We start from the raw sequence: 25,967 nt of genomic DNA, 5'->3' as shown, positions 1-25,967 counted from the left end.
AAGGGACTGTGGAAATTACAGGTAGATAAAAATGACTGTACATCCTTCACGGGCTTCATACAAAGCACTGCAGTTTCAATAAAGCTTGGGGTCTTCCTGGGGGGAAACACGGGCACGCTCCCTTATCAGTAGATGCTGACCCATAACTTCCTATTACATGCAGAAGGGCAGAGTAAGCTGGGGCCCTGGTTACAAGGACCCTCTGCCACTAACTGACTTTCACGTCTACACCTCTCTACCCTTTGCCTCTGCTGGACACAGAAGACTCCTACTCTGGAACCAATGACCTCAGTGAACACTAATAAACACAGGGAGATGCTAATGAATACTTGGATAAGAAAGGAACCCTGGATTTCTTTTTGTCGTGTGTCTGGTGTTTGTGTTTGTGTGTGTGTGTGTGTGTGTGTGTGTATGTGTGTGTGTGTTAGAGGACTATTAACATAGTTACTACAGATCACAGTTACATCCCATGAGTCACATGAGTTGCTTATAAGCTGAGTGGGACCTGCTGATGTGTACCAGGGATGGAGGAGGGCAACAGAAGCTTTTCTCCTACTGTCAGACTGACAAGCTGACGTGTCTCTTCACTTCAAGGATAAGCAATCGACGGCAGCCCCTCCTTTTTTTATCACTCCTAAGCAAAAGGCCAGCAGCAAACGTAGACGGCTGAAGTAACTTCCTAACCTACTACATGAGGTGCTGTATTTCTGAACATGGAAGTCCTCAGAGTGAGGCCCAGGGCATATCAGCTACACTCTGTCTCAGTGACTATTTTCTTCTATTATTAATTAAATTTATCATTGGACAACTATATGTAATGTATTCTGGATACTCCAGTCCCTAACTCCTCTTTTCTCCCTCCTGATTCTGTCAGCCCTCACCACCCACAGTTCCTTTCCTGCATTCATGTCTGTTTTGTTTAGTGATCTAATGAGTTCAACTAGGGCACTCCTCTGAGTGACCACGGGTATGATGTGATCCAATGGACCTGGGTGGGCTCACCAGTGGGTACACATCTGAATATAATATACAACCCAGAATCCATCAGCAGCTAACCGTTCAGCAGGCAAGGAATAGAGCTCTAAGAGCCCTGCCCTGGACCACGACTGGCTAGAGATAGGCTAAGTGTAGACATATGCATTGCTGAGTTCTCCATGACAGTGGCCATGCAATGCCCTTGATGAGTTATCTTTAGCCAAATGGTTTAAGGCTGGGAAGAAGTCCTATGTCCAGAGACCTTAAAAAGTCTTACCATTCATTCTCTCTCCCTTTCTCTCTCTCTCTGTCTCTCTCTGTCTCTCATCTCTGTCTCTGTCTCTTTCTCTCTGTGTAAAATAATCAAAACCAAAGAAAAATTTCAGAATTCAAACACATTTTTGGAAATGATAGGCTAAAACTTATCTAAGCTCTGCATGGTGGCACATGCCTGTAATCTCAGTACTCGGGAGGTAGAAGCAGGAGGATCATGAGTTCAAAGCCAGCCTGGACTAAATGAGCCATCATCTCAACCCACACCCTATCCCTCAAAACCCTCACCTACTTATTACCCATCTGCTGAGTCCTGCAGCTCTTTGATGGGGGTAGCTGTCAATCTGAGGAATGACTATGAAGTGAATCTAAACTCTAGTAACTTCTTGTTTGTTGGTTCTGAAGCTGAAGGCTGTGACACACGTTTTCCCCTTGGAGGGTATCTGGATGGGTATCTTGTCAGATGATCTCACCAGAGTCCACCTATGCACTGTGGACGTTTGAGACTCAGAGTTAGAGAGCTGACTTCTGTCTCTAATAATTAACCTGGGAGGTGGTTTTCTACCTAGGGATCCCATTTCATTACCCAATACTGAAGGCAACTTTTCAGTGCTTAGGGTCCTCACTAGAATTGCTGGGGCCAGAGGACCTGCATGGGGCTTGATGGCTTCAGTTTCCTAGGAGCAGTGCAAGGTCAGGATGGCCTCTAGAGCGTGTTCACTTCTGAGTGCTCAGGAAAGAACATCGAGGCAAACAACGGAAGCAGAATGTCTCCTGAGATCTGAGCCTGTTGCTTCACTGACCTCTGTTATGGTAGAGACATGGGACTATCCCTGGCCATAAGCTAGATCCAGAGAAATGCTGACTATAGTGTTTTTTTTAAATTAATTTAAGATCAAATAATTATGGACATGTCCTTGACACATATCTAATGCAAACCAATGATATTCAGATTAAGCTTGCAAGCCACGTGGGGCTCTTTGTAGGCAACCTGCAGCTCTCCTAGGCCCTCAAATCTCGGTACTTCGATAATGTATTATTCTGAACCCTGCAGGGCACACAGCAGGCATGTGGTTCTGTTGGTCAATGATGATTGCAAAGGGACTCTACAGAGTCACCTCATCAACTGTCACGTACAAATATGTAATCTTTTTATCTGTGTGGAAGCTCCATGTTGGGCTTTACCGTATGTCCATCTTTATCTGCTTATCCATGTGAATGTGTATCTTACAGTTAGTTTCGAAAGGTTGGGTCTCCACCCCACCCCATTACAACAGAACTTCTACAAAGGCTGGGGGGTTTAACTATCTCATTCACTGTTATTTCAGCAGTGCCAACAACGGTGCTTGGGAGAGCAGAACTTTCATTTATGGCTGGCTGGTAAGAATAACTGGGGTCTGTTTATATAGAGTTAAAGGTTTATATAGAGTTTACTCAATTTTTTCTGATCTTTTAAGGGAAAGTCTCCCAACTAAATGCTTTCTCACTGTTATCACCCAACCTCTACTTCTTCTCCCTTTCAATGACTTTGTATCTCCTCTTAGGAAAGTTAACTGATGGATCCATTTAGGTTTCTTCAGTTACTGCAGAATGATGTGTCACTGAGTTGTCCCCACAATGCAGCCAGCATTGCCTCCAAGTGACTCACACTAGTGGCTCATGGTCTGTACTAAAAGGGATGCTGGCTGGGGCATCAGCTCAGTTGGTAAAGTGTTTGTGCAGCAAGCACTTGTAATTCCAATGATGAGGAAGTGGAGGTAGGCAGATCTATACAGCTTTCTGGCCTACAAGCCTGATCAAGCAACTCCATATTCCAGTGAAAGACCATGTCTAAAAAGACAAGGTGGATGGGTCTTTAGGGACGGTATCCAAGCAACTCCATATTCCAGTGAAAGACCATGTCTAAAAAGACAAGGTGGATGGGTCTTTAGGGACGGTATCCAAGAGTGATCCCTGTCCTCCATATGCATGTAAGTGTGTGTGTGTGTGTGTGTGTGTGCATCCACACACAGGATATACACACTTTTTCACTCACATGCACACATATACACACTGTTACACACACACACACACACACACACACACACACACTCACTTCTCTTTGTTTAGGACCTGAAAAGAACTAGAAAAATCCCACAGTGTAATCTTCAGACATTTCAAAAGCTAGAGACACACTCATTAAATACAAGCATTTCTCCTCTGGCATGTGTTTCAAAGGCCAAAGGAAGAAGTAAGTCCGAAAGAGAAAAATGTAGTTTCCAAGCCACAGAATTCCGTTTTCGGCAAGTAAATTATATATAAATAATAAATTGTATATAAATATAGAATCCAGATCATCTCTTCATCCATCCACAGACACAGTGAACTACAGGTCTACTCTCTGCAAGGTCTTCCTTGAATTCAATAAAGAAATCACATTTACTCCATGTTTATTGGGAATCCTATGAACCCACTCCACCTCTGTCCTTGAGTTCCACGTTTTCTTTTATCATACGTAACTACTTTACTTTTCATTTCTGGCTTCTTTGGCTCTTTGCTATTTGCCCCCACCCCCCACCTCCTGGAACAGTCCCTCCAACATTTCTATTTACGTAGGATCTAGAATCGTACTCCAGTCTTCCTAGGACAGGGCTGACCATGAACAGGAAGCAATCTCCAAATGTTCCTCCAGACATAATGAAGAAGTATGAGGGAGAGGGAAGTCTTTGGAGTCTAACTCTCAATGTTTCAACTTCAGCAGACCTTGGCAGTGAGCAGGTATTGAATGATCCTGTTAATGCAATCTGCTCCAACAGCAAGGTATGCACCATGCTGGGAGCTTTCCTTGGAATTCACTCATATAACGGGCAAGATGGAGAAGTAGCCTGTGTTCTTCGGAAGCTCTCCATTTAACAAGGAACAACATAGCCATGCGTCCCCGTAAATGGCAACTGGCTGTGAAGCAAGTAGTGCCTGTTGCCCATTTCTATATGACACATACCAACAAAAAGTTTATCATGATTAATTCTGAGCCAGGACATCAAACCCTCCAAAGCTCCTCGGTGACTCACAGGCCGACTAACTTCTTTAGTATTCCACCCAATCCCACAAACTAATCAACCATCACGCAGTTCCATCAGCAATACAACCGAAGCTGCCATGTGTTTTCCCAGAGAACCCCTCAGTGGTATCATAGCTCATTGTAACAATCTATCAATGGCTCCAATCTTCCAGCTTGCAAAACTACTTAGTGGAGCATGAGGGCTTCCTTGGGTTATTAAATTGGATTGTTACCAGTCCCTTGCTGTTTATGTGTTTTAATTTTGTCTTTGTACCTTGTGCAGAGTTATCAGGAAGGGAGCAGTTGATAGATTTATTGAGCCAGTCTTTGTAGCAAGAGAGTAGAATCTGCTAGCACCTTTGGCTGTCTCCTCCCTCCATCTGCTCTTCTCTTGCTGGTAGACTCTCTTCCCGAGTCCCTCTCTACTTAGAGGCAGATTTTTCTTGTTACCCTGACCCACATGGCTCCATGTGCTTGGTGCCCAATATTCAAGATTTGTTTTCATATCATGTTGCTTGAAAGGACAGGAAAGCAACTATTCAAACAAGCAAAAGGCAAGACAAATGCTGAGCACAGAGTAGGAAGAGTATTAGATCTACAAAGATCAGGGTCACAGGAAACAGGAAAGGCAGTTAGAGTTATCCAAAAGGTTCTGAGACTCACGCATCACCATCTCTGGTCAACTCACCCTAGGGCTCCTAAGTCAGTGGGTTTAAGTTCGACCCCAAGAGTTTGCATTTCTACCAAGTTTGAGTTACCACCACTGGTCCAGTGATCCCACTTTGAAAATTACTGGGACAATCAGAATAAAGTTTGACTTCCCATGACTTGTAATCTTAAACATTTACAGTCACCTGCTGTTCCCATTTATATCCTGGCTGTATGCTTTCTGGCAACCTGCCTTCAGAAAACCCAGAGGAAGGGATTTGGCTCTGAGTTTATAATCTAGATGGATTCAGTGGAATTCCTCTGCATTCCCTCTGACATTCCCAGAAGCACTGTCTCATATGATAAGTTAAGTTACCTACTCAATGAGAAAGGTTGACTCTATTCCCCTAGAGAAATCTGGGGTGTGGGGTGTGGGGGAGACTTGGAAGACCCCTGCCAGTGTGGAAAGAATCCTACTCAGGTACACATCTTTCCAAGAAGCTGGCCAGTGTAAACTGATCGCAGGAACAGGAACAAGATGCTTGACCCCAGCTTAAAAGCCCACAGGAGAAGTATGCTTCACTCGACTTAGCACAAACACAACTGTGTTTTCAGGGCAAAGTTTCTAAGTGAGGCTTTCTACAGTAGTGGCAGTGATTTCCCATCTGACTAATTCCTATGAACAGCAAATGACAGCCACCATTGAGAGGGATGTTCCTCTCGTGAACATCAAGCAGAAGGAAGGTGCTGTGAAACACTCTCCTGGCTCTCTGCTCTTCCCATCCCGGACCCCAGCCGAAGGGGATATGGCTGCTCACTGTTTCGAGGCTTGTCTTCATCCATGCCCTCGTCCTCATTCTCAGGGTCAATGTCTTCTGCCTGGGTGATCCAGTCCAGGTAGCCTTTGAGATCTTCTTCTAGCTGCTGCTTCTCTCGAAGCTTCTGGAAATCTCCTCGAGCTTTGGCTTTCTCTCTCTCTTTGGAAAACTCCCTGGTGTGAGAGGGAGGGAAGGGAGCAGGGCAACACAGAGGATTAACCGGGAGGGAAGATGGAGAGAAGGGAAGACAAGGCGAGTATTAATTGCTTTGTGCAGAGAATCCCATCCAAGCCATCCCCTTTCTACAGGCCGCTATCTCCACCACCCAGTTATGCCTTCACTTCCTCACGAAGGGAGAGCCCTAAGAGCAGACTCTTGACACAGGCCAGTAAAATCTAAGGGGGTGAAGGCTGCTCTTTTACTTTCTAGATCATAATAGGCTTTGTCTGTGAGTGACAGCTATTCTTCAAAGATAGAAAAATCCTTTCCAGTCACTCTAATGGTCCTCTACAACAGCAAGCAAACATGTGTCACCCAGGATTAGACAACACCTTTTAAAAGAAATGACAATTTATCTTCAGATGACACAGATTATTTGGACCCAGTGATGATAGAGCCCACTTAACTTCTACTGGGTCTCAGAGCCAATCAACAATGCCTTCTTTTCCCAACTCTGGCTTCGGTGAAGTCTCCTTGATAACAGCCAAGTATGGAATATTTACACCATGAAAACCAGCCAATGTGATTGACCAGGGCATTTCCCCGCCAAAGGAGGATGGTAAGTATTTGCCAGTACCTCCCACTGTCTAGGGGTCCAGGAGGTTGGAGCTCCCCAATCTCTGTTTTCAGGACTACTGTTCCTTCTACTGTTCTTAGCATGCCTGGAGGGAGTTCAACCTACATGGAGTTCCCATAAGGATTCCAAACACAAGAAAATGCCCTGGGGCTTGCCTTTTGCCTGCCTACCCAGGATAGAAAAATATGTAAGATGACGATGGTGTCAAAGTTAATGTGGCAGTTTAAGGGAATAATCAAAAGACATTGTGGCTTTTCAGGGACTTGTTGGAAGAAGGAAATAGAAAGTTTCCTTCTCTGCCTTGGCAGAAACCAGGCCCCTTCTTCCCATGGGTGGCAAGAGAATTGGGTTTGCTTGGTTTTGTTTTGTTAGATCTATCAAAAAGGAGGCTGTTGGTAGTAGGGTGGGTGGGGTAGGTGAGTGGGGTGTACTAATCCTTGGGCCATAGCTCCTGTGTTTCTTCTTAGAATCTGAATCAGGACAACAGGCTGTGGAAACCAACTCAACAGAGCAAGTGCAGTACTGTAGAGGAAAGGCACCTTGGAGCACCTGCAAAACCTCCAGGTACAGACGGCTCAGTTAAGCTCTGTGTCATACATGGGAGGCTCTGTCACCAGATACCACCTGCCTAGTATTTGCATTTTGCCTGTGGAGTTTGGCAGAGCTCAGGAGTTAGCAATAACCACTGTGGTAAAACGGGGCTGAGGCCTGGGAGGAGTCTAGGGAATGTTTTAATTTCGAGAACCGGGGGCTCTCAAGTTAATGAGCCTTCTTCAACTACCTCCTTAACGATGCTCTGGTTTGGATTGAATTTTCTTCTCAAATCTGATTGAATCCAATTATAATAGGATTGAACTTGCTATTTTGTGGGCTTCCTGCCAGCCAGTGGGCACTTTTATTTCCTTTCCAGGAAGTTGAATGCCAGGGAAGAAGCACTGGATTGACAGATCACAGTGAAGGTAGAAACTGGCTTGGCTTTTCTCAGCCTGCTTTTGTTATTGGGATGGACATGGGATGATGCCAGTCCCCATTTGCCTTGCCTCCTTACCTTATATATGGTGAAGCCTTCCCTGCTGTGACCTTACTCTCTAGAGACAATAGATTCATAGTGCACCTCTCTCCCTATGCAAATAAACTCCATAAAATGTACCTGGAGGAACATCTCCTGCAATCTTTCTGCCTACACCCACATGATTTCTTGCCCCTTTCCTCTGGAGTGGGTTTGAGTGAGTTTCAAAGACATAAAGTTGTTAAGAGAGTCCTGTAGCTCTTCTGAATAATTTCTCAGAGTTCAAGCTCTGGTTATAAGACACCCACCATCCTTCTTACAGAGCTGGAAGAACAGGCCTGGACTGGGCTGCAGTTAGGATGGGAAGCTCGCTGTTCACGCCTGCAGACTCATGGGAAACCTAAACACTCACAGGGAATGGAGGGGAAGGGAAGCCTACTGTTTCTATGGGACTTGCCTGCTTTTTGTTCCTGTAGAGAAAGGACGTGCTGTGTTGGAAGGGCAGAAGATGTGGCCTGGGCAGCAAGGTAATACAGTGCTTTGATAGTACCACGGGCAGGGACACAGCCACATGGACTGCATGGAACTGCCACATGGGTTGCAGGTGCTGGTGAGACACTGGGTGACAGCCCCTGGTTCTCTGTTCTCTCCTGCATGCCTGTCCTTGAGACCAAGCTCATGAAGACATGAAACCCCAGGCTGATAGCTGTCCCCAGCCCAGAGGCCAGAGCCAGCAAGACAATCAGTCACTACTGTGGGATTGGTCACAAGGCAGGAGTGCATCTGTCATTAGCAAAATGGCCAAGATAAAATATGGGAGGAGAGGTGCTCACTATGTAAGGCAGGCAATAGGACATGGGTGGAACTAATCACTCTGACCATGGGATATTAGGTCCTTTGAAAATCAATATTGAAGAGGTAAATAATGACTCTGCTATTTCTGGGTTTGCTAAAATTTGTTTGCAACCTTCAAATCAATATTCATGGCATTCTTATACTTAAGTATGAACATGCATGTAATGGCAAAACAAAAACAAAACCAAAACATGATATATGCTTCCTGCTAAGGTCAGGCGAGGTGGGAAGCTCTCCCTAACTCAGTTCTCATAACATAGCAAATGTCTTTATTTAGGGTCAGTCTATTTATTGGCATTTTTTGCTGTTGTTGCATTTTTGGGCTATTGATTAGAGATTCCACTGTTTAAATGGCCCCAAGCATAGCTCTATGGAGTGAAAGGCTATGCTGTGTCTTAGGGAGAAAATGTGTGTTAGCTCAAGCTCACACAGGTATGAGCTACAGTGCTGGTAGCTGTGAGTCTAATGTTAACATTTGGGTGATCGTTTCTAAATAAGTTGTGCACAGAAACACACACAGGGCTATGTCTAAATTGGTTGCCAAATGTGACCAGATACTTATTAGCAGGAATCTAACTCTGTACTTTGCATTGGTGATCAGTATTCACCAATGTACTGTTCTACATGACATGACAGAATGCAACCACTGAAGGATGATGTTCCCACCATAGCATGTGGGGGACTCCTCAGTCTGGACATTCTGTCTTAACAGTGCGTCCATCGTGGTCCAGTTATACTTCCAGGCTGTAACCCTGTCACCATCAGGGACTCGGCTTTTTCAGGCAAGAGACATGTCTGCCTCCTGATGTGAAAAAGGATGGGAGAGTTGCCCAGTTGTGAGATTCTAGGTACAGACACATCCAAAGGCCCAGATTTCAGAGTCCATCCTTCCACTCTGCCACCCACGGCTTCAAAGGCAATTTCAAAAGTCTCACAGTCACTGCTTGGATTCTAATAGGCTGGAGACTGGGATTTCTGGAGGAGAAAGTAATTCTAATCCAGTTGTTACCTATACTGATGCCAGACCTGTGCCTTGCATAGGCTGGATATGGGGATCGCTACATAACATGGAAGGTTTTTGAAAAGAGTCCAAGAGCTGTATGTCCTTCACACGGTATGTTCTATATGGCCTCATCAGAAAGAAGGCCTTCTGGATATGTGAGGGTTGCAGATAAAAGAAGCAGAACCCTCATGTAACCAAAATTTGGGAGTTTCTACATTTACAACAGAAACTCTATGGGATGCCATCCCTGCTCTGAGCAGAACGCAGCGGGGCACACCTTAGCCTCTCCTCGATGACAGAAGGACACAATTTGTGAGGATGAGTTACTTCATTGAGCTGTAGGAATGTTATTCTTAATTGATGGATGTTGGGTTCACAGCCCAACCCTCCAGTCGCAGAATACTTCACAGCTGTGTTTGAAGTGCCTCTGCTCTCTGGGCCCATTAAACTCAACAGTTTCCAGTCCTCCATGGGCCAGCTAGGCAGCATTTCCCAGCCCTTTCTGTTCCCTGGCTGTGTCCAGAAGCTTGACCAGTAGCTGCTTCTACTACACTTCTCCTTCATCCCTTCCACCTCTGTAGTGTCTGATCTACCCCACCCCCTTCCTCCTGTAACTGTGGAAGTTACAGGAAGAGGCTGTGGAGTGATGATATTCTGGTCCAGCCCTCAATCTTTTAATTTTTTCCATTAGAATGGATGCAGCTTTCTTATTTAAACCTCAGTCTTTTCTTCTGTGAAATGGAAACATTGAGTAGCTTCTAGCTCACGAACACTAAATAGACTTAACATGAGATCTGCAGGGCACAGGCCTTGACACAGTATGGAGAGACTGTTCATGCAATCCTTGGGATAATGCTTTCATGGGTTCCAAGACTTCTTCGAAATTCTGGAAGGCTGGTCTAACTGAAGTCTAGCTGATGAATGAGTGGGTTTTACCCCTGAATATGTGAGGTTCACTATTACACTGTTGTCCTGATTAATCAAGATGCCAACTTCAAACCATCAGCAGTAAGGTCAACCAACAGGAGCTTGTTTCCAGGTTTGTCACTACATAGGTAAGAGGCAATGCATTCAGAGTCACTGGCCCTTGACAAAAGCCAGGAGGGGTGGCAACTGCTTACAGACACCTGGATGGCCGGGCAAAAGGTTCAGCAATGTTTCTGGAGCTGCCAGAAGCATGCTGTAACTCTGAGGATGCTCAGGTGTTAGAAGGCCCCAGAACAGGCAAGCCAAATTCTAGCTCACAGATACAGAGGCTAACGAGTCTTTAGATTCCTGTCCCATGTCAATTAAATGTTCTGAAAACCACTGCGCATCAAAACGTTGGATGATGCACACCAATCGAAGCATTTGATCTAAACGAGACCAAGGTGTCATTTCAAAATGGTCTGTTGTCAGCATCAGCAGCTGCTCCTTTGACATCTCTGACTTGACACCAGCAGGCTGGCCATGCCTCTGGGAGACAGGGGCGGGGGGCAGCAATGGCTGTCGAATGGAAAAAGGAGCCCTTGGAGTCCAGTTCTCACTCTCCATATTGGATTCCTACATGCTGAGATTTGGTTCCTAACATCTGAGGGAAGAAAATGGAATTTAAATTTCATATATATGCTTAGAGCTCCGGGCTACACTACAACCAGACTTATTCAATGTAGATCTAACAGGCAGTGATAAGAAAACAGGATCCAAACTAAGCCTTCAGGCCCAAGTCTGCTGATTGCCAGAAAAGTGACATGTCTTGACTCAAGTTACTCATCTTTAAAAGTCAAAACAGTCACTGCAGTCTATGCTGCTGCCGAGCGCTGACTATATACTAGTACCGTGTCCAATATTCTACGTGGACACTCCTGTTCATTCTCCAGTGACAGCCATCTATGAGTTGATGTTATCTTCATCTTTTGACATGGAAAACAAAGATTTAAAAAAGACAAGGTTGCCAGATATTGTGCACCCAGCAAACACAGAGCTAGGAGAGCCAAATTTCTGTCTTGAAAGGGGATAATGAGTTTGACTCTTTTCCAATGCTGTCAGTGAGATTCATGTATAAACAACGGGCCATTTTCTTGTGTTGGAAGATAAGAACAACCTCCTTGCAACCTCCAGGCAGCTAACCAGGAGTTTATGTATGACTCCATTTCCTGCTCTCCTATGTGGTCTCACCTTGGCAAAAGGCAAGATGCCTTCCAGGGCCATGAGAGGGATAAGGTAGGAGAAGGTTCTTTCCTTCACTCTGTTGCAGACTGAACCCCATGCCCTGACCATGGTGGGAGAGAGAACACTGCCCAGTCTGCACTGAAAGCAGCCTCTTTCCTTCCTTCTGAACTGTCCCCAGCAGGAAATTCCTAGGTGCCCAGGAAAACAGTTGGCCCATCCAAGCAGAGCAGAAACAGATCCCCCACCTCCCTCTATACCAAAGTCAGTAGGCAAGTCCCCTATAGAGGGCCAGAGGGTCACCAGGAGCATTTAGGTGTCAGGTCTTGGCATGGCTGGCATGAGCTAGTAAAAAATGGGTAGCTGAGGAACAACCCCAGGTCTCTGTGGTGAGAAGGTAGCCATCTTTGGGGTCTCGGTGCCCCAGCCACGAGTCATTCTTTTACTTCAAATTGCATCTGAGCAAGAGCTGAAAACAGGTAGGTTTGTGCTTGTGGCCATCTAGATAAATCTGAAGGAAAATGAACTATGCCGTATCTCTAACCTCATGATAACCTGTGGCTTTAAGTGATTATGTGCCCTTTGCATTCAGAAAAGTAAATATCAATGATGGGCTGCTGTCCTTGAAATGAGAATTAGTCTGTATTTGTTTGCGCATATATGTACACACACACACACACACACACACACACACGCATGCACACATGCATGCACACAGACACACACACTGAGTCATGGAGTTTTGTCTGTCTTTGGTTTTGACAGTGCTGGGATGGAACACAGTGAGTATCCATGCGAGGCAAATACCTTACCACTGAGCTATCCTACCATATCTACTCGTATTTTAAACCAAACTCTTCTTTCTCTGGCCTGCTGACTCAATAAAAGTGATTTAAAGCCTGCATTTGCCTGCATGTGATAGCTGTCTCATGAGCTCAGGCCAGCGTTTATTTTCAGGGGCATTGTGAGTGTTGTGTGTGCACAGGAACCTTCTCTCAGATTCCTACTGTGGAGTTATTCCCACTCAAGGCTCTTTCTGTGGTGCTGCTCCTCAGGCTGAGTGAGGTCAGGCCAAGGGGAAGCAGCCTGCCTCCCTGGGAGTTTGGAAGGTCTTGGTGTGTGTGGTGGGATGGGGTGGAACTGGGTGTCTCTGATGAATTACCTCCCATCTATCCGACCCTCCTCACAGTCAGGCCAAAGACCTTCACTTCAAGGCTCCTGAGTGACCCTTGATCCCAGGTTCATCAGAGCCAGAAACAGAATAGTGCCAGGAATAGCAGAGAGAATAAAATACAAATTAATGGAAAAATCAAGACCATTTCCTTGGTCCTGCTTACCCGCTAAGAACACCGAGAACCAAGTTAAGTACAAAAAATGACCCTATGATGATTAGTGTTACAAAATAGATCCAGGGCCAGTCCCTTCCTACGGCATCATTGACCTGGAAGAATGGAATGATAGTTAGTCAGGCACACACAGCAACCGAGCACGGCCAAGCGCCAGCCACCGGCTCCCCAGCGCTGAGCTGAGCAGCGTGGGACCCGGAATCCTCAAGGTGCAACTCAGAGGCTAAAGCGCCTGTGCAGCCAATGGTCAGAATCTGTTCTTGTATGGAGATTTTTTTCCCCATTTTCCTGGGCCTGTTAGGGTCCTGTCTCTGAGGATTCTGCTTTGAACACAGTGGAACCTGGGACCTTGCTCGGCTGCGTTTGTAAAGAAGACACAGAAGTGGTCAGCTTACCCGCTCAAAACACCGAGAACCAGATTTAGAACGAAAAAGGATCCAAAGATGACCAGACTGACAAAATACACCCAGGGCAACTCATAGCCCATAGCGTCTTGCATCTGGAAAGATGAAGGAGAGTTAGGACAGAGCAAGCAAAGTGGAGGGCAAGATAGACAGACAGGGAGTGTGAACAGATCCACAGGAGGCAAAAGGGCTAAACTTGGCTTTTGTTAAGGGGACCAGAAGCTGCCACTCTTTTTGGCTTTACCCCTATTCAAAATCCTTCCCTACAATCTTGACCTGAGCAGTAGAGTCTAGGGAGGTGAGGTGGGGGTCTTTCCTGACCCTACCGTTCTATTTTCTGGAAAAGAAATACTTTTCCAGTGTTTTTTTCCCTACACACTTGTCTGGGAAGGTGGGTCGCCTTACAAAACATTTTTTTCCCAGTCCTGGAATGGGCTTAGACCATTTGGGAGTTTGTGGCCATTAACTGTTAAAATGTATCCAGAGTCGGGCTGACCATGGGCTGTGAACAGGTCCAGCTTTACTGACAGGGCTGGAGACTAAGGCTTACGTCACAGGAGAACAGGATCTTTCTTCCTGGATTCTGGGCAATAGAGGACTTGACCTCAGTGCCTCACAAGCAAATGGGCCAGAAAAGACAGAACTCTCTTGGCTTATGTGTCAAAGAAGGGGCCTTGTCAGTCACTGACACCACAGCCTAGATGGAAGAGGTACTTAGCCTGTAACTACTGGGCTGATGAGGATACTCTGGCAAGTCTCAGGCCCCTGAAGGAACTGGAGGCAGTGAGAGGCAGAACTGGCCCCTCTGGGCTAAGGAGAGTTTGCTATGAGCATCTCTTCAGAACTCCCTGTCCACTGACCCCCATCCTCTCCCCGCCACCCCTTGAAGTGGCTGCCAGACATTCCCTACACTTCAGGCAGGAGGGAGTATGAAGACAAGTCACAGGACAGTGTTTCTAGTAAAGAGGAAATACATTCTGACCCAGCTCCTCAAATCCACTTCTGACATTTTCCAAGCATTGAACACACTTCACTTCTGGTTTATAGGAGCCCCAAGGTTGTCTTGGGTGAACCTAGCTTATAAAGAAAGCTCTAGATTCCAAAAGTACCGGCTTCCTGACCGACTGTCATCAGACATTCTCAAAGTGTGGCTTCAAACGTCAGCATCATCAGGCGCTTGTTTAGAAATGCCACGCTCCATCTTACCCTCAGAGCTCCGGCCTTTTCAACCCAGTTTTACAAGCACTACAGGTTGACTGGATGTGGAATCCACAACCGAGCTCATGGACCCTGGTCAGTATCACTATCTTCATGCTACCAATTCTATCTGGAAGGCCACGGTTGTGTATCTTCAGTACATTGGTCCCTAAGATGGCCAATGCTGGGACAATTGGTGACAGTCAATGAAAATAGGTCCCTGGGTCTCGTCTCCTAGCCTGGGAGTTCAGTGTGCTTTGTACATCTACATTATGACTCTTGTCATGGTCATCCCAAGCAATTTTCCTGAGGAATAATAAAATTTGATGACGGTTGCTTCAATGTGGTTCCTACCTTTGTTCCTCAATTGAGCTATAGATGTGCTGTTCTCTGTGTGATCAGACTAAGGACAGAAGCACTCAGACCTGCTGCTCTGAATGGCTTGCTGTTTTAGATTTTGCATAAGAATTGAGTGTGTTCTCTCATTGGTTTGAACTGAGTCGGTGAGGGAGAGTTCCTCACGTATGTCCACACTGCAGGGCAAGTCAATTTAACCACTTGTGGGTCATTCCCATTCCTATGTGCCTTGCTCTAGTTTTCCACAGCACTTATCACTTCATGACTGGGTGGGTTCCTTGTGGGTCACATGGGCATCTACTGCCTTATAGACTGTAGTGTGGTTTCACGAGCACAGGTGGCTTTGGTTTGTTTAGGTCACTGGTGAATTCCATGTGCCAGGAGCAGTGCCTTGCATTTGATAGGTACTCAGGAAATGTCTGAGTTGGATTGATGAATTTAAGACTAGGCTCTGTACTTAAATAGGAAGCCTTTGCTAGCTGGAGATGTATGTATGTAAGTATATGCATATACATATAGATATATATATATGAGATAAAGACGAGGTACTGCGTGAGTGAATAAGAAGTGGGGAGCAGGAAATAGAGACTGCTGGATGAGGCTGCAGAAGCAAGGGCCATATCAGATATGTGGACTTTGCACACTGGAGACATTGACAGCAGAGGGCGCTATGGAGCAGAAAGTCCAGGACCCAAAGACTGGTAGCAGTGGCTAAATCCCAACCCTTCAGGGACTTGGTCATTGCTAGAACCATGTACACAGCTGTAAAGCCTTCCTGGCCATGGAACAGGAGTGAAGGAAAGAGTAGACTATCCATCAAGGCAGCAGTGTCAAGCAGAGGTGGGGCAGTCAGTCTTCATATGGATTCTGTTCCCGGGGCCCTTCCTGGACCAGGAGGAATCTGCTGAACCCAAAGTGCAAGGGAAACCAGACTGGTGGAACTAGAACTAGTTGTTCAGTTTGTCTCTAGGGCCAGGGAGAGGAAAGCAAAAGCAATCGACACAAGCAAGAAGGAGGAAACAGGACTAGGGGAGAGGCAAGAGAGCCAGGTACCCAGGCGTGTGTGGCTTTGCCATGCCAGGGTCTGCACATGCCACTCTGACATGGGGAGGGACCTTCTGCATGCACACATAGCATATTTATTCACCACGTACTTGAGTGGGATGTCTAAGATGTGGGTGTTGTGTTGGACTTAAGATTGCAGTAAAGCAACCCCAGGTGGGATGATAGGCAAGGAAGGGAGTCTCGGGGAACCTGGACCTTTAGCAATGGGAATCGTTCTGGCTTTCCCTCTTCCATTATTTGTTAGCATAGGTCAGAAACAGAAGCAGGCTCTTCCTTTCCCTACAAGTCAGTGGTTCTCAACCTGTGAGTCATGACCCCTTTGGAGGATTGAACAACCTTTTCACAGAGGTTGCCTAAGACCATGAGAAAACACAGATATGTATATTATGATTCATGACAGTAACACAATTACAGTTGTGAAGCAGGAGCAAAATAATTTTATGGTTGGAGGTCACTACAACATGAGGAACTATATTAAAGGGTCTCGTGGCATTGAGAAGGTTGAGAAGCACTGCTCTCAGCACTGATGCCATGTTTAGGGAGAGTGGGAAAAGCTAGTGAGAAGATAGACTCTCATCAGAAAACAGGCAGACAGACACACAACTCGAGCACCATCCAGCGATGTGCCACCCCCTAGGGCCCACACCCAGCTTCTGCGTTACTAAGCTACTCCAATAATTTTTCTGGCTTGGGCTACATCAACTCTGAAGGACAGAAGGTGATCTGGTCTGTTATGAACAGTGTGCCTTTACTTATCCCATGGGATAGGTGGGAACAGAGGCTCCAGCGGGTGCTGGCAGCTGGGTCTCAGAGCAGAGCCGCCACCAGAGCCTGGGCAGACAGTGAGTCAGAGGCAGGGCCAGTGGCTTCCTCTAGCTCCCTTAGAATGGATTCCTTCTCCCAAAACAGTACTCCACACGCGCTCTTGCCTTAGAGAGTCCCTTGGGTTCTTGATTAGCCTATGAGTCTTTTCCTCTGGGTCACATAAGACAAGATCACTTAGTTTCATCAAGGACTTCAGTGGCTAGAACTAGAGATCTGAAGACCATGGGTCCACAGAAAGCCAGGGCCAGAAAGAGGAAGCTCAGGGTTTCCACATCCAATCCCATACTTCTGCTCTGGTCCCTCCTTGGCTAAGGGGTAGGCATTTTAGGGGTTCAAAACAGGTGAGGGGTTGGGAACAGATTACAATCAAGGGCATTTCTTGGGGGGTCTTACCCCATCTGCCTGAGCAGACAACCGTCTGAAGAAGATCCTTCAGTCTGAAAAGAAAGCACCCTTTGTCCATCCCTCTGGTTCCAGGCCATCTACTATCAAGGCAGACTGGGTGGAGAGAACACCATGGTGGATTATCCCTTAAGCAAGGTGATGCTGGAGTAATTTGATCATTATCTCTAACCTGGGGACTAGACTTACTCTGAAGAAAAGAATAATAAAGCCTCATCAAAAAGGGACCCAGAATGCTGTCACCCTTATCTGGTGACACAAACATAAAAGGTCTCCTCAAGCCGCTGGCAGAGGTTCTTGGGTCTGTAACAGCAGGAGCTCTGTAGTTGTCCTAAAGAAGGCAGGAGGCATCCTGGCCCTCACGTCTGAAGTCAGCAGCATTTAGGACCCCAGACCTGAAACTATGTTGGCACTTCCTTTGCTGAAACAGACACAGAGCCTCCCTATTTAACCAAGACTGAGCAAAGGAGACTACCAAAGACCTGCCTGAAACTAGCATCTAACTGGGTGGACGGGCCCCTGCTTTACACTTTCAAATTTGTCAGATCCTCTCTTCCTTGAGGGGAGGGGGAGGCAATACCTCCACCAGGAACATCTCAAGGCCTCATTGATCCAAGATGGTTTTCCTGAGCTCATATCATGTGAACCCTTTCCGTCTCACCACAAGCTCTGAGGATCTAGAGACTAGATGGTTTCCACAAGTACCCAGAGAGGCCATTTACCATCAAGGGCAAATGGCTCTTGATAACCTATGTTGCCTGGACTGTAAATGTCCACTACAGGGGTCACAGAGAAAGAAGCAAGTTGAATTCTGCCCCAGCCCTGTGCACCTATTCACTCTTTGCTGAAAATTTCCCAGGCAGCTGAAACAATGAGAGGTGCTTTTAGGTAGGAGAAAACAACTGATCCTAACAGCCGGCAAGCCAGCAAACAAAACTGCACATTCAAATGACCTCTGTAAGCAGATGGGCCGGGGTCCTGACCTTGTGGGGAGGGTATGAGCAGAGAGAGTGATGCCCTGGTCTGTTAACCATGTTGGGAACAGCTGACTCGTAGTGGGAATGGCTGCTAGCAGGTATATGGTCCTAGACGATGCTTGACACTGTATCCCACCAGACGGTGAGAAAGAACACTGGGGTGGCCCAGTATTTTCTTGGGTTTGTTAAGAAACTAAAACATAGTTTACTCCAACATCCAAAGCTGCTAATTCCAAAGAATGTTTTCCCAAGATATGGGCATTCATTCATTCTCTGGTTTCTTGTCCAACCTTGGGACCAAAATTCCCAGATCCCCCAGAGTGGTCTATTTCCTACACAACCCTGCAATTCTATCAGGGAGCCATATTCTTTTGTAAATACTGCATGTCTTATATTCTGAACTCCTGGAAGGCAGGAATTATTTTTCTCTGTCCTCTACCCCATGGCATCGCTGCTTCTGTGAACATAAGAAATGCTCAATAAATACATGTTAAATTGAATTATTGGACTGCAAGAATTCATCTACTATGAGTAAAATGAATGAAGTGAGTGAATGGAAGGATGGACGAGCAAGCAGACAAGAGCTCTGAGAGATGCTCATTCTCTTCATTACTGTGTTTGTAACTCTCCAGCATACTGTTTAGGTAGCAGATTCTCTGTGTGAAGCAACTATTTGGTTCAAAGTTTTTTTTTTTTTTTTTAATCTCACATCTGAAAAAAGAAAAGAAAAAAATCAATGGGGTGTTGTTTGACCCTTGACCCTAGATGCTTCCTTCTTTTGCTTGGCAGTTTCCTCCTTCTTCCCCTTCTCCTTCTTCTCTCCTCTTCCTTGTTTTGCTTGTTTGTTTGTTTGTTTGTCTAACTTTTTACACTTGAGCGTTCTGGGAGTACACGGAGAGGCTTTGGTTTAAAGAGTGATTTCCTAAGAAAACTACACGGAAGCCTGAGTTTTAGTTTAGTTTCTTTTCTCTAGAAACTTCTATAGAGTTGTTTTAGATGTTTAAGATGAACCCAGTTCTGGGGGTTCCACTCATTACTACACAGAGGAGTCTCCACTGCTCCTCTCTGGGTCCAATAGACTTGAATTTCACACTTGAGGGAAAATGCATCTTTCTGAGAGGAAGATCCATATTCCCTGCAACTAGTTTCACACTGGTTCAAATCCAGCATTGTCCTAGTAGTGCTGTGGCGATTCCACTGGTCCTGTTAGGGCTTCAAACTCAATCTTGCATCCCAACAGCTTGGAGAACTTCCTCTGCGGACACTAAGTTCCTAGCCAGGGACTGGTAGAGGCAGCTCTGAGGAATCTTATACCTTTGACGCTAAAACATTTTGAGATCTGAATCTCTGGGTCAGTGACATAAGCCTAGGGTCGAGGAGGAGGATTGCCTAAGGCAAAGAAAGGAGCGAGAAAGAGAATAGAAAATGAAATGGCCGTAGAAAGGTCAAAGTAATTAGAGGAATTGTCTGAGAGCAGGAACAATGAGCTAGGAGGTGTCTCCATCATGAATAACCACTAGGAAGCACAGTATGTGTGTGTGTGTGTGTGTGTGTGTGTGTACAACACACACTCACATGCACACATGTGCACTCACACAATGTGTTTGTTTCAGAAAGATGCTGGGGATGTCAAAGTGTGGCACATCCCCAGACCCCGGAGCTCCTTCACCTCTGACAATTCTGCTGTCTCCAGCCTGTGCTCCATCACACCCCCGGCAAAGAAGGTACAACACAGCTGCTGAAAATTGGTAGTTACTGTTGTGTGATTCTACACAGTCCCCACTTGGGCTGTCACTATGACAGCATCTTAGGGTCACATCTGGCTGGTGTGGTATCAATGACTTGCAGTGAGGGAGAGGGAAGGAATGATAAAGGAAGATCAGAAAAGTACACCAGGGCCGTCAGCAAACTAAATTATACATATTCCCCCATTCCTGCACCTGACCTCAATGTGATGCTACAGTCGGCTTTTCTAAAGGCAGGGGCTGAGATTTACAGGATGAGCCTCTGGAGCCCAGCACCATATCATCACATGGTCGATGGTCCATGGGTGGAAACTGCCTATTTGTAGAGACCTTTTTGTTCATGGCTCATCAGGGCAGAAAGTAATAGGTCCTTCAGGCAAAGTAGAAGGAATAGCTAGGGACACCTAGGAAGCTGACTTGCTCTACTAAGTAGAAGAATTTGCCTAACTAGAGAAACTCCAACATCCATCTTATTGTCTTTCAAATTATACACTACCAGCTTCTTATCCAGATCAAGCCTGAAAATGGTTCCCAGCGTTTCATTTTAGTTTGAGGTCGATATGGATGCTAACTAGTGTTGCCCGGTGACAGCCTGTGAACATGCTAACCCTGACTTGGCACAGGCTTTGGTGTTACTCGGCTCAGAATCTCGCCTATTCCACAGACAGAACTGGATCTTATGTATTGCCTTATCCTCGGCACCTCAAGCACCCAGGTTCACGAGGACACTTGGTAAACATTTGCTGGGAACCAGGTAGAGACAAGCTGAGAATAGTCATTTAGAGAGAGGTACAAACTTCCCAGCCGTCCTGGACTCTGGCATGCTAACAGTGATGTCAAGGCTGGGAAGAGAAAGGCTTTACATCTATGGGAGAGGGTGTATGGAAACAGTGGGAAGTTACACTGCTGTGCAGTTACAAAGCTGCCTTGGATTCTGGGAGAAGCGAGCACTTGGCTTGGCCTTGCTTCTCTTTCTGGCAACTGTGCTTGGGACATTCCCTTGCTTCCTTCTCACTCTTCCCGCTCCGGTTTGCAGACAGGAGTACACAGTCTTTTAAATGTTTTCACCAGGGCTAAATGGATTTGACGATCTGAGAAACTTGGGAACGATGACATTTTCAAGACTGGCAGCATACTTTTATTCACCCAAATTCGGAAGAGCAACACTGGATTCTGGCAAGTCATTTCTCATGAAGAAGTGGAAAACACCAACCACGAAGATGGTATTTTTCCGTGGGTTTTTACAAATAATGGACTTGACTCTGCCAGAAAGGAAGACAGCTAAAATATGGTATGCATATTTACCGGCACTTCAAGGGCCCCAAGGTAGCAGCAGTGGTGGCTAGTTAGAGCTTATGAGGGGCATCTTTAAAGTTAAAGGAAATAGGCTCTGGATGGGTTGGCACTCAAAATGTGGTATTTCTAAATATGCATCGCATAAGAAGCAGAGCCTCTGGCTGACAGTGAGAGACTTTGATGGAGTGGTCTAATATGTTAAGACTAAAGTGAGTCTTGAACATAAGAGCATGCCACACGGCTACACATTTCAATACAAGACCAGTTTCTTTATGGTGTCTCCTTTTAGATTAGCCCTGGCTTTCCTCTGCGTATTCTACCTTAGCTCCCCTTCAGGTAATTTTAGGTAAGAGGCAGGAGAAGGTTAAGAGCAGAAAGAAGTACAAAGCAGGAAGAGGAGCTGGATTGAGCCCTTATGCCAGGGGTAGCCCAGCTCATCCACACAGCGTCAGCTGCACACCAGTGATCCATACTGTGGTGAGCCAGCTACAGATGACCCTCACTGAAGTGAGGGAAACCTTGCAGAAGTGGACACGTTATGTTTTGTTTCTCAGGAAAACCCTGGAACAAATCAAAGGTGTTTATCAATCACCCCCTTAGCTTATGTGGACACGGGTGACCCGATATCATGGGAAGGAAGGTGAGGAGTCAAAAGAAGCCTCTGGCCCTCCATGCACCCGCCCTCTGAGTGCCCCATCTGCGTACCCAGTACAGCACGTCTGTCCAGCCCTCCATGGTGATACACTGGAACACGGTCAGCATGGCGAAGGCGAAGTTGTCGAAGTTGGTGATGCCGTGCTTGGGCCCATCCCACCCGGGCTTGCACACGGTCCCGTTCTGACACTGTCGCCCATGGCCTGTCTCCAAAGCACAAGGGGAAGGATCCTCTTCTGCCGGAACATCTCCACCACCAAGGAAACAGGAGACGGAAGGAGGGAAGGAGGGATAATGATGGGTAGAGAATGAAGAAAAGACGTTAGAGAGAGAAGTCATAGGATAAGGCCGGCGAGCACCTACTGCAGCAATTGCACACATTTTGGTTAGCACCCATGCATGGGGATTAAAACCATGCAAGGCCAGACATTCGTTTCAGGGGCACAATGATGTAAGTCAGTATTTTCAACTGAATGTTGGGAACACCACAATTGATTTCACAGACACTAAGGTATTGTCTGCTCGGGCATAGCATGGCAGCATGTCCAAGTGGCCAATCAGAAACAGTGATAACAGTGCATTCGTCTCAAGTGTAAATTGTTCTGGAAAACAGAAGACAGCATAAGGAACTGAGTCTGGGAGACTGAGGGTTTTTATCTGGCTGCTATAGAGAATCACGGCAAGAACAAACAGAAGACCCACGTTTGAACAAACAATTGCTTTTGACAATGGCGAAAATCTAACTCCAGAGAGAATCTGCCTGTGGTTCTTCATTTAGGGATAATAAGATGCCCAGAATCTTCTCTTCTTTTACAAGGATCCAAACCATCACAGGGTGATTATTTTGCCCAGGGGACACAGGCTCTTTATGGAAGATGACTGGCTATACGGCTGTTGGCGTCTATGGCTTCTAATTGGAACTGTTTACTCTCAAGAAAAAAAGAGGGCCTCAGAAATGTTAACCCTTGATTGTAAGAGGATTCTTAGGAGAACAGAGGTGAGTGCTGTGGTTGAAAGCATGTGCCAGTATCTTCTTGGGGACAGTAGTGACACCTATCACTTCCTCCTCTATGTCACTCCCAACTACCCCCATGTGCTTGCTTGTGGTCCACTCTTTCTTCTGGCCCCAACTTGGAACAAGTTGATTTATTTTCTTGTCTTCATAGCTTGCCTTTCCTTTAAGTCTCCTGTAAATAACGTCACATGGGAAGAGGCCTTTTGTGTGCCCATTCCTTCTTCATCCTTCTTTAAGCACAGTGCTTCTGGGTTCAAGCACACTGCTGCACTTTAGTCTGGTCTGCTCCTTTGTGTGACTGAGCCCTGTATGTTTATCCGTTCTCCAGATGATAGACATCTGGCTCACTCCCAGCCTCTGGACTGCTCAGAACAAAGCCGCTTCCTGGCTTATTTTCTGCCTAGTGCTGTATTCAGTGACCAAGGGGACAAGTCTAGGTCATTGATTGCTCAGCTATCTGAGGCTATCCATACCACTTTCTTACCCACGGTCTGGCTTCCAGAGGCTATGTATTAAGATAGCTGAACTGAGCTGCCCCTAGTTACAACTTTTTATGACTTTTAAAATTGTCAAATTTCTTAGAGATGTGGATTTAATGCTGTTGAAAGAAGAGAAATGAAAGTTATTTTAAACCTAAATAATACGTTAAAAATAGCCAAGCAAAGCACCTAAAAAACGAGAGTTGAGAAACGAGACAAACAGGAACCAAACAGATCATTAATTCCATTCTTGTTCTGGAACAGCTTTCTGGAGTTGGGAGGGCGGACAAAGGAGATGATGAAAAGATAAAGGGAAACTTGCATTTCTATCGCATTCTATAATTCTATTTATCTGTAGCATAAAGACATCAGTTATCTATTTACAATGTGGCTGCTAGGCTGACTGTCCTGCATCGTCGGTTCCTAAACTGTAGAGATAGGGAAGGTGGGTGCCACTGCCAAAGCCAGCTCTGGCTGCTCATGGGGAGGACATACTTGGAGATTTACAGATATATATCAGCAGAAAATGACATGGAGGGGCAATGATCTTATGGATAAAGGAAGGAAGGGAACGAGCTTCAGGAAGATCATCCACAGGCTCAAAGGCTGCTATGCTATTTTAAATCTTCCCTGAACAATAATAAAAAAAAATCACAGAACAATTAAGAAGCAGTAACGATCCAGTAAAAATAGGTATCTATAAAAAGAAACCCTTGAAAAATGTGAACCCACAGATCACCAGGTCCTAGTGACATGCACCCCAGGGCAAGGGAAATAAACATAACCATAAAGATGTCCTGGCTTCCTTCCAAAGAGTCAGAGGTCCTAGGGAGAAAAACAGGGATGTGGGGATGGAGGAATAAAGCCACAGGGGCTATCCATTTCAGAACAGAACTGGAGAAGGTAGTCGGTGTGGAAAGATCAAATTAAGTCTTTGGTAAAATAAAGGAGATTTTAGAAATGGACTCAACTTCAGCAAAAACCAGAAACCCAGGGGAGCTTGCAGCAGGGTTCTAAACCACCAAGACAACAGCAATTACATTTTTAGATCTCAACTTGAAGGCAAAGTAGAATGGTAGTGATTCCATTGCTAGGTTTAGCCAACAAATTCTGTGCCAGTCTCAGGGGTAATTACTGTGCTGGGGAGAGCTCTCGAGCACCCTGGCTCCAGATCCACTGGACAGATGGGACACCCAGAAACAAAAGGTATCGGCATATGGCAGTGTATCTGCTGAGCAACCAGGAGGGGTGCCTTGCAGTTGCTGGAGAGGTTGGGAGAAAACAGACTCTTCTAGGACAGTCAGCACTGGACACTGAACACAGAAAGAACAGCCTAAATTCGGAACAATAGCACCTAGGCACACCAAGGCTTCTTTACACAGATCTTACAAGAAACATGGATTAGAAAATTTAGAAGAATATAAAATTCAGTCTGTGAAATAATATCAGAGTTTAAAAGGAAGATTAAAACTATAACAAAGATTCACTGAGCCTTTTGTAAAATCTATGCATGGCAAAAAATATGCTAGTGTCTAAACTCTAGACAAAAACAACAATCATTCTACAAAACCCCGAAACCCACTGATGCTGGGTCTGAAGGGTCCGTGGACTGCTTCCTAGCCTACGAATGTGAATGAGACCAGATCCCTGTGGGGTCTCCCTCTTCCTCCGTGGGGATTCTCACCTGTGGGAACCAAATGGCGTTCTTTTGGGAGAATCTAGAAGACTCTGGGCTGTGAGCAGACAGTGGGAGGAGGAAGGAAGGCGGGAACTTCAACTGCTTTGTTCTAGATTAAGGCTGCTTGCAGCCAGGCATCTTTGGCCCCTTTCCCAGTAGTGGCTCTGGCTCCTACTGGAGTCGCATGTTACCTTCCTGAGGGACGTTACTCTCACAGCCCAATATCCTGACTTATTTGATTTCCACCCAGGAGACTAACCGGCCTCTGACATTACAGGATGGAGATGAAACTCATCTCAGAGATGATGTCACGAGCGCCATGGAAGGGTGCACGAGATAGATCAGGGATTGTCCTGGTCCTGTTCATGATCAAGGACAGGATGACCTTCAGCTCACTCCTCCAAAAGTTGAAGCCAACTTAGCTCTTCTTCCTAAGGGCACCAAAGAATGTCTCTAGTGCTGGAGATGGCTTTTTACAGGGCCTCTTGGTATACCCTAGGAAGAGGTCACCATCTTGTTTTCTTTGTCTACTATGTTCATCATTTTCTTGTCATTTGGAGACACCGAGGCCTGGTAACAAACCCTATGACTGTCACAATTATTAAAAGCTACATTTTCTTCATAGAACCCTCAGCAGAAGGAGAAGAGATGTCTGCCATCTTCTCTTTAAGAGGACAGAGGTGACTAAAAGCCTGTAAGCAGCTATCCACGGCTTTGTGGCATACCAGTATTTGGTGGCATGGCACAGCTGCTGTCGTTGGTTCTATGACAGAATTCTTCCTCAGTCTAATTGATGAGTGTCAGACCATTGGTCACTGCCAAACTGGTGAGGCATCATGGAGATTCTGTCCCTCTGCAGAGTCTGGGTCCAGTGAACCACTGATTATGTAACGTAACTGTATAAGTTGCTATAGTTAGTTCTGAGGGCACTCCAACCAAGCTGCACCGTTAACATAAGTTAC

The 25,967-nt window shown here is 45.9% G+C and overlaps 1 protein-coding gene across 18 annotated transcripts in view; it reads right to left on the bottom strand.

Moving 5' to 3' along the window:
• The window catches only part of Cacna1c (calcium voltage-gated channel subunit alpha1 C), a 604,243-nt gene that overhangs the window by 133,992 nt on the left and 444,284 nt on the right, over window positions 1–25,967 (bottom strand). For 12 of the 18 annotated variants that reach the window (XM_028753527.1, XM_028753521.1, XM_028753531.1 and 9 more), the window contains exons 3-5: window positions 21,885–22,081; window positions 12,903–13,006; window positions 5,755–5,927 (exon numbers count right to left, since the gene is read on the bottom strand). In XM_028753527.1, the coding sequence (XP_028609360.1) occupies window positions 5,755–5,927; window positions 12,903–13,006; window positions 21,885–22,081 (474 nt within the window). Of the gene's footprint in view, window positions 1–5,754; window positions 5,928–12,902; window positions 13,007–13,306; window positions 13,411–21,884; window positions 22,082–25,967 lie in introns of all 18 variants that reach the window. The other 6 variants (XM_028753516.1, XM_028753517.1, XM_028753518.1 and 3 more) reach the window with 1 other exon arrangement.

This window comes from Grammomys surdaster, unplaced genomic scaffold, assembly GCF_004785775.1.
Source record: "Grammomys surdaster isolate TR1022 unplaced genomic scaffold, NIH_TR_1.0 125950, whole genome shotgun sequence".
Classification (NCBI taxonomy): domain Eukaryota; kingdom Metazoa; phylum Chordata; class Mammalia; order Rodentia; family Muridae; genus Grammomys; species Grammomys surdaster.
Note: the sequence above shows the minus strand (reverse complement) of the source record. Positions and strands in the feature narration are given on the sequence as shown.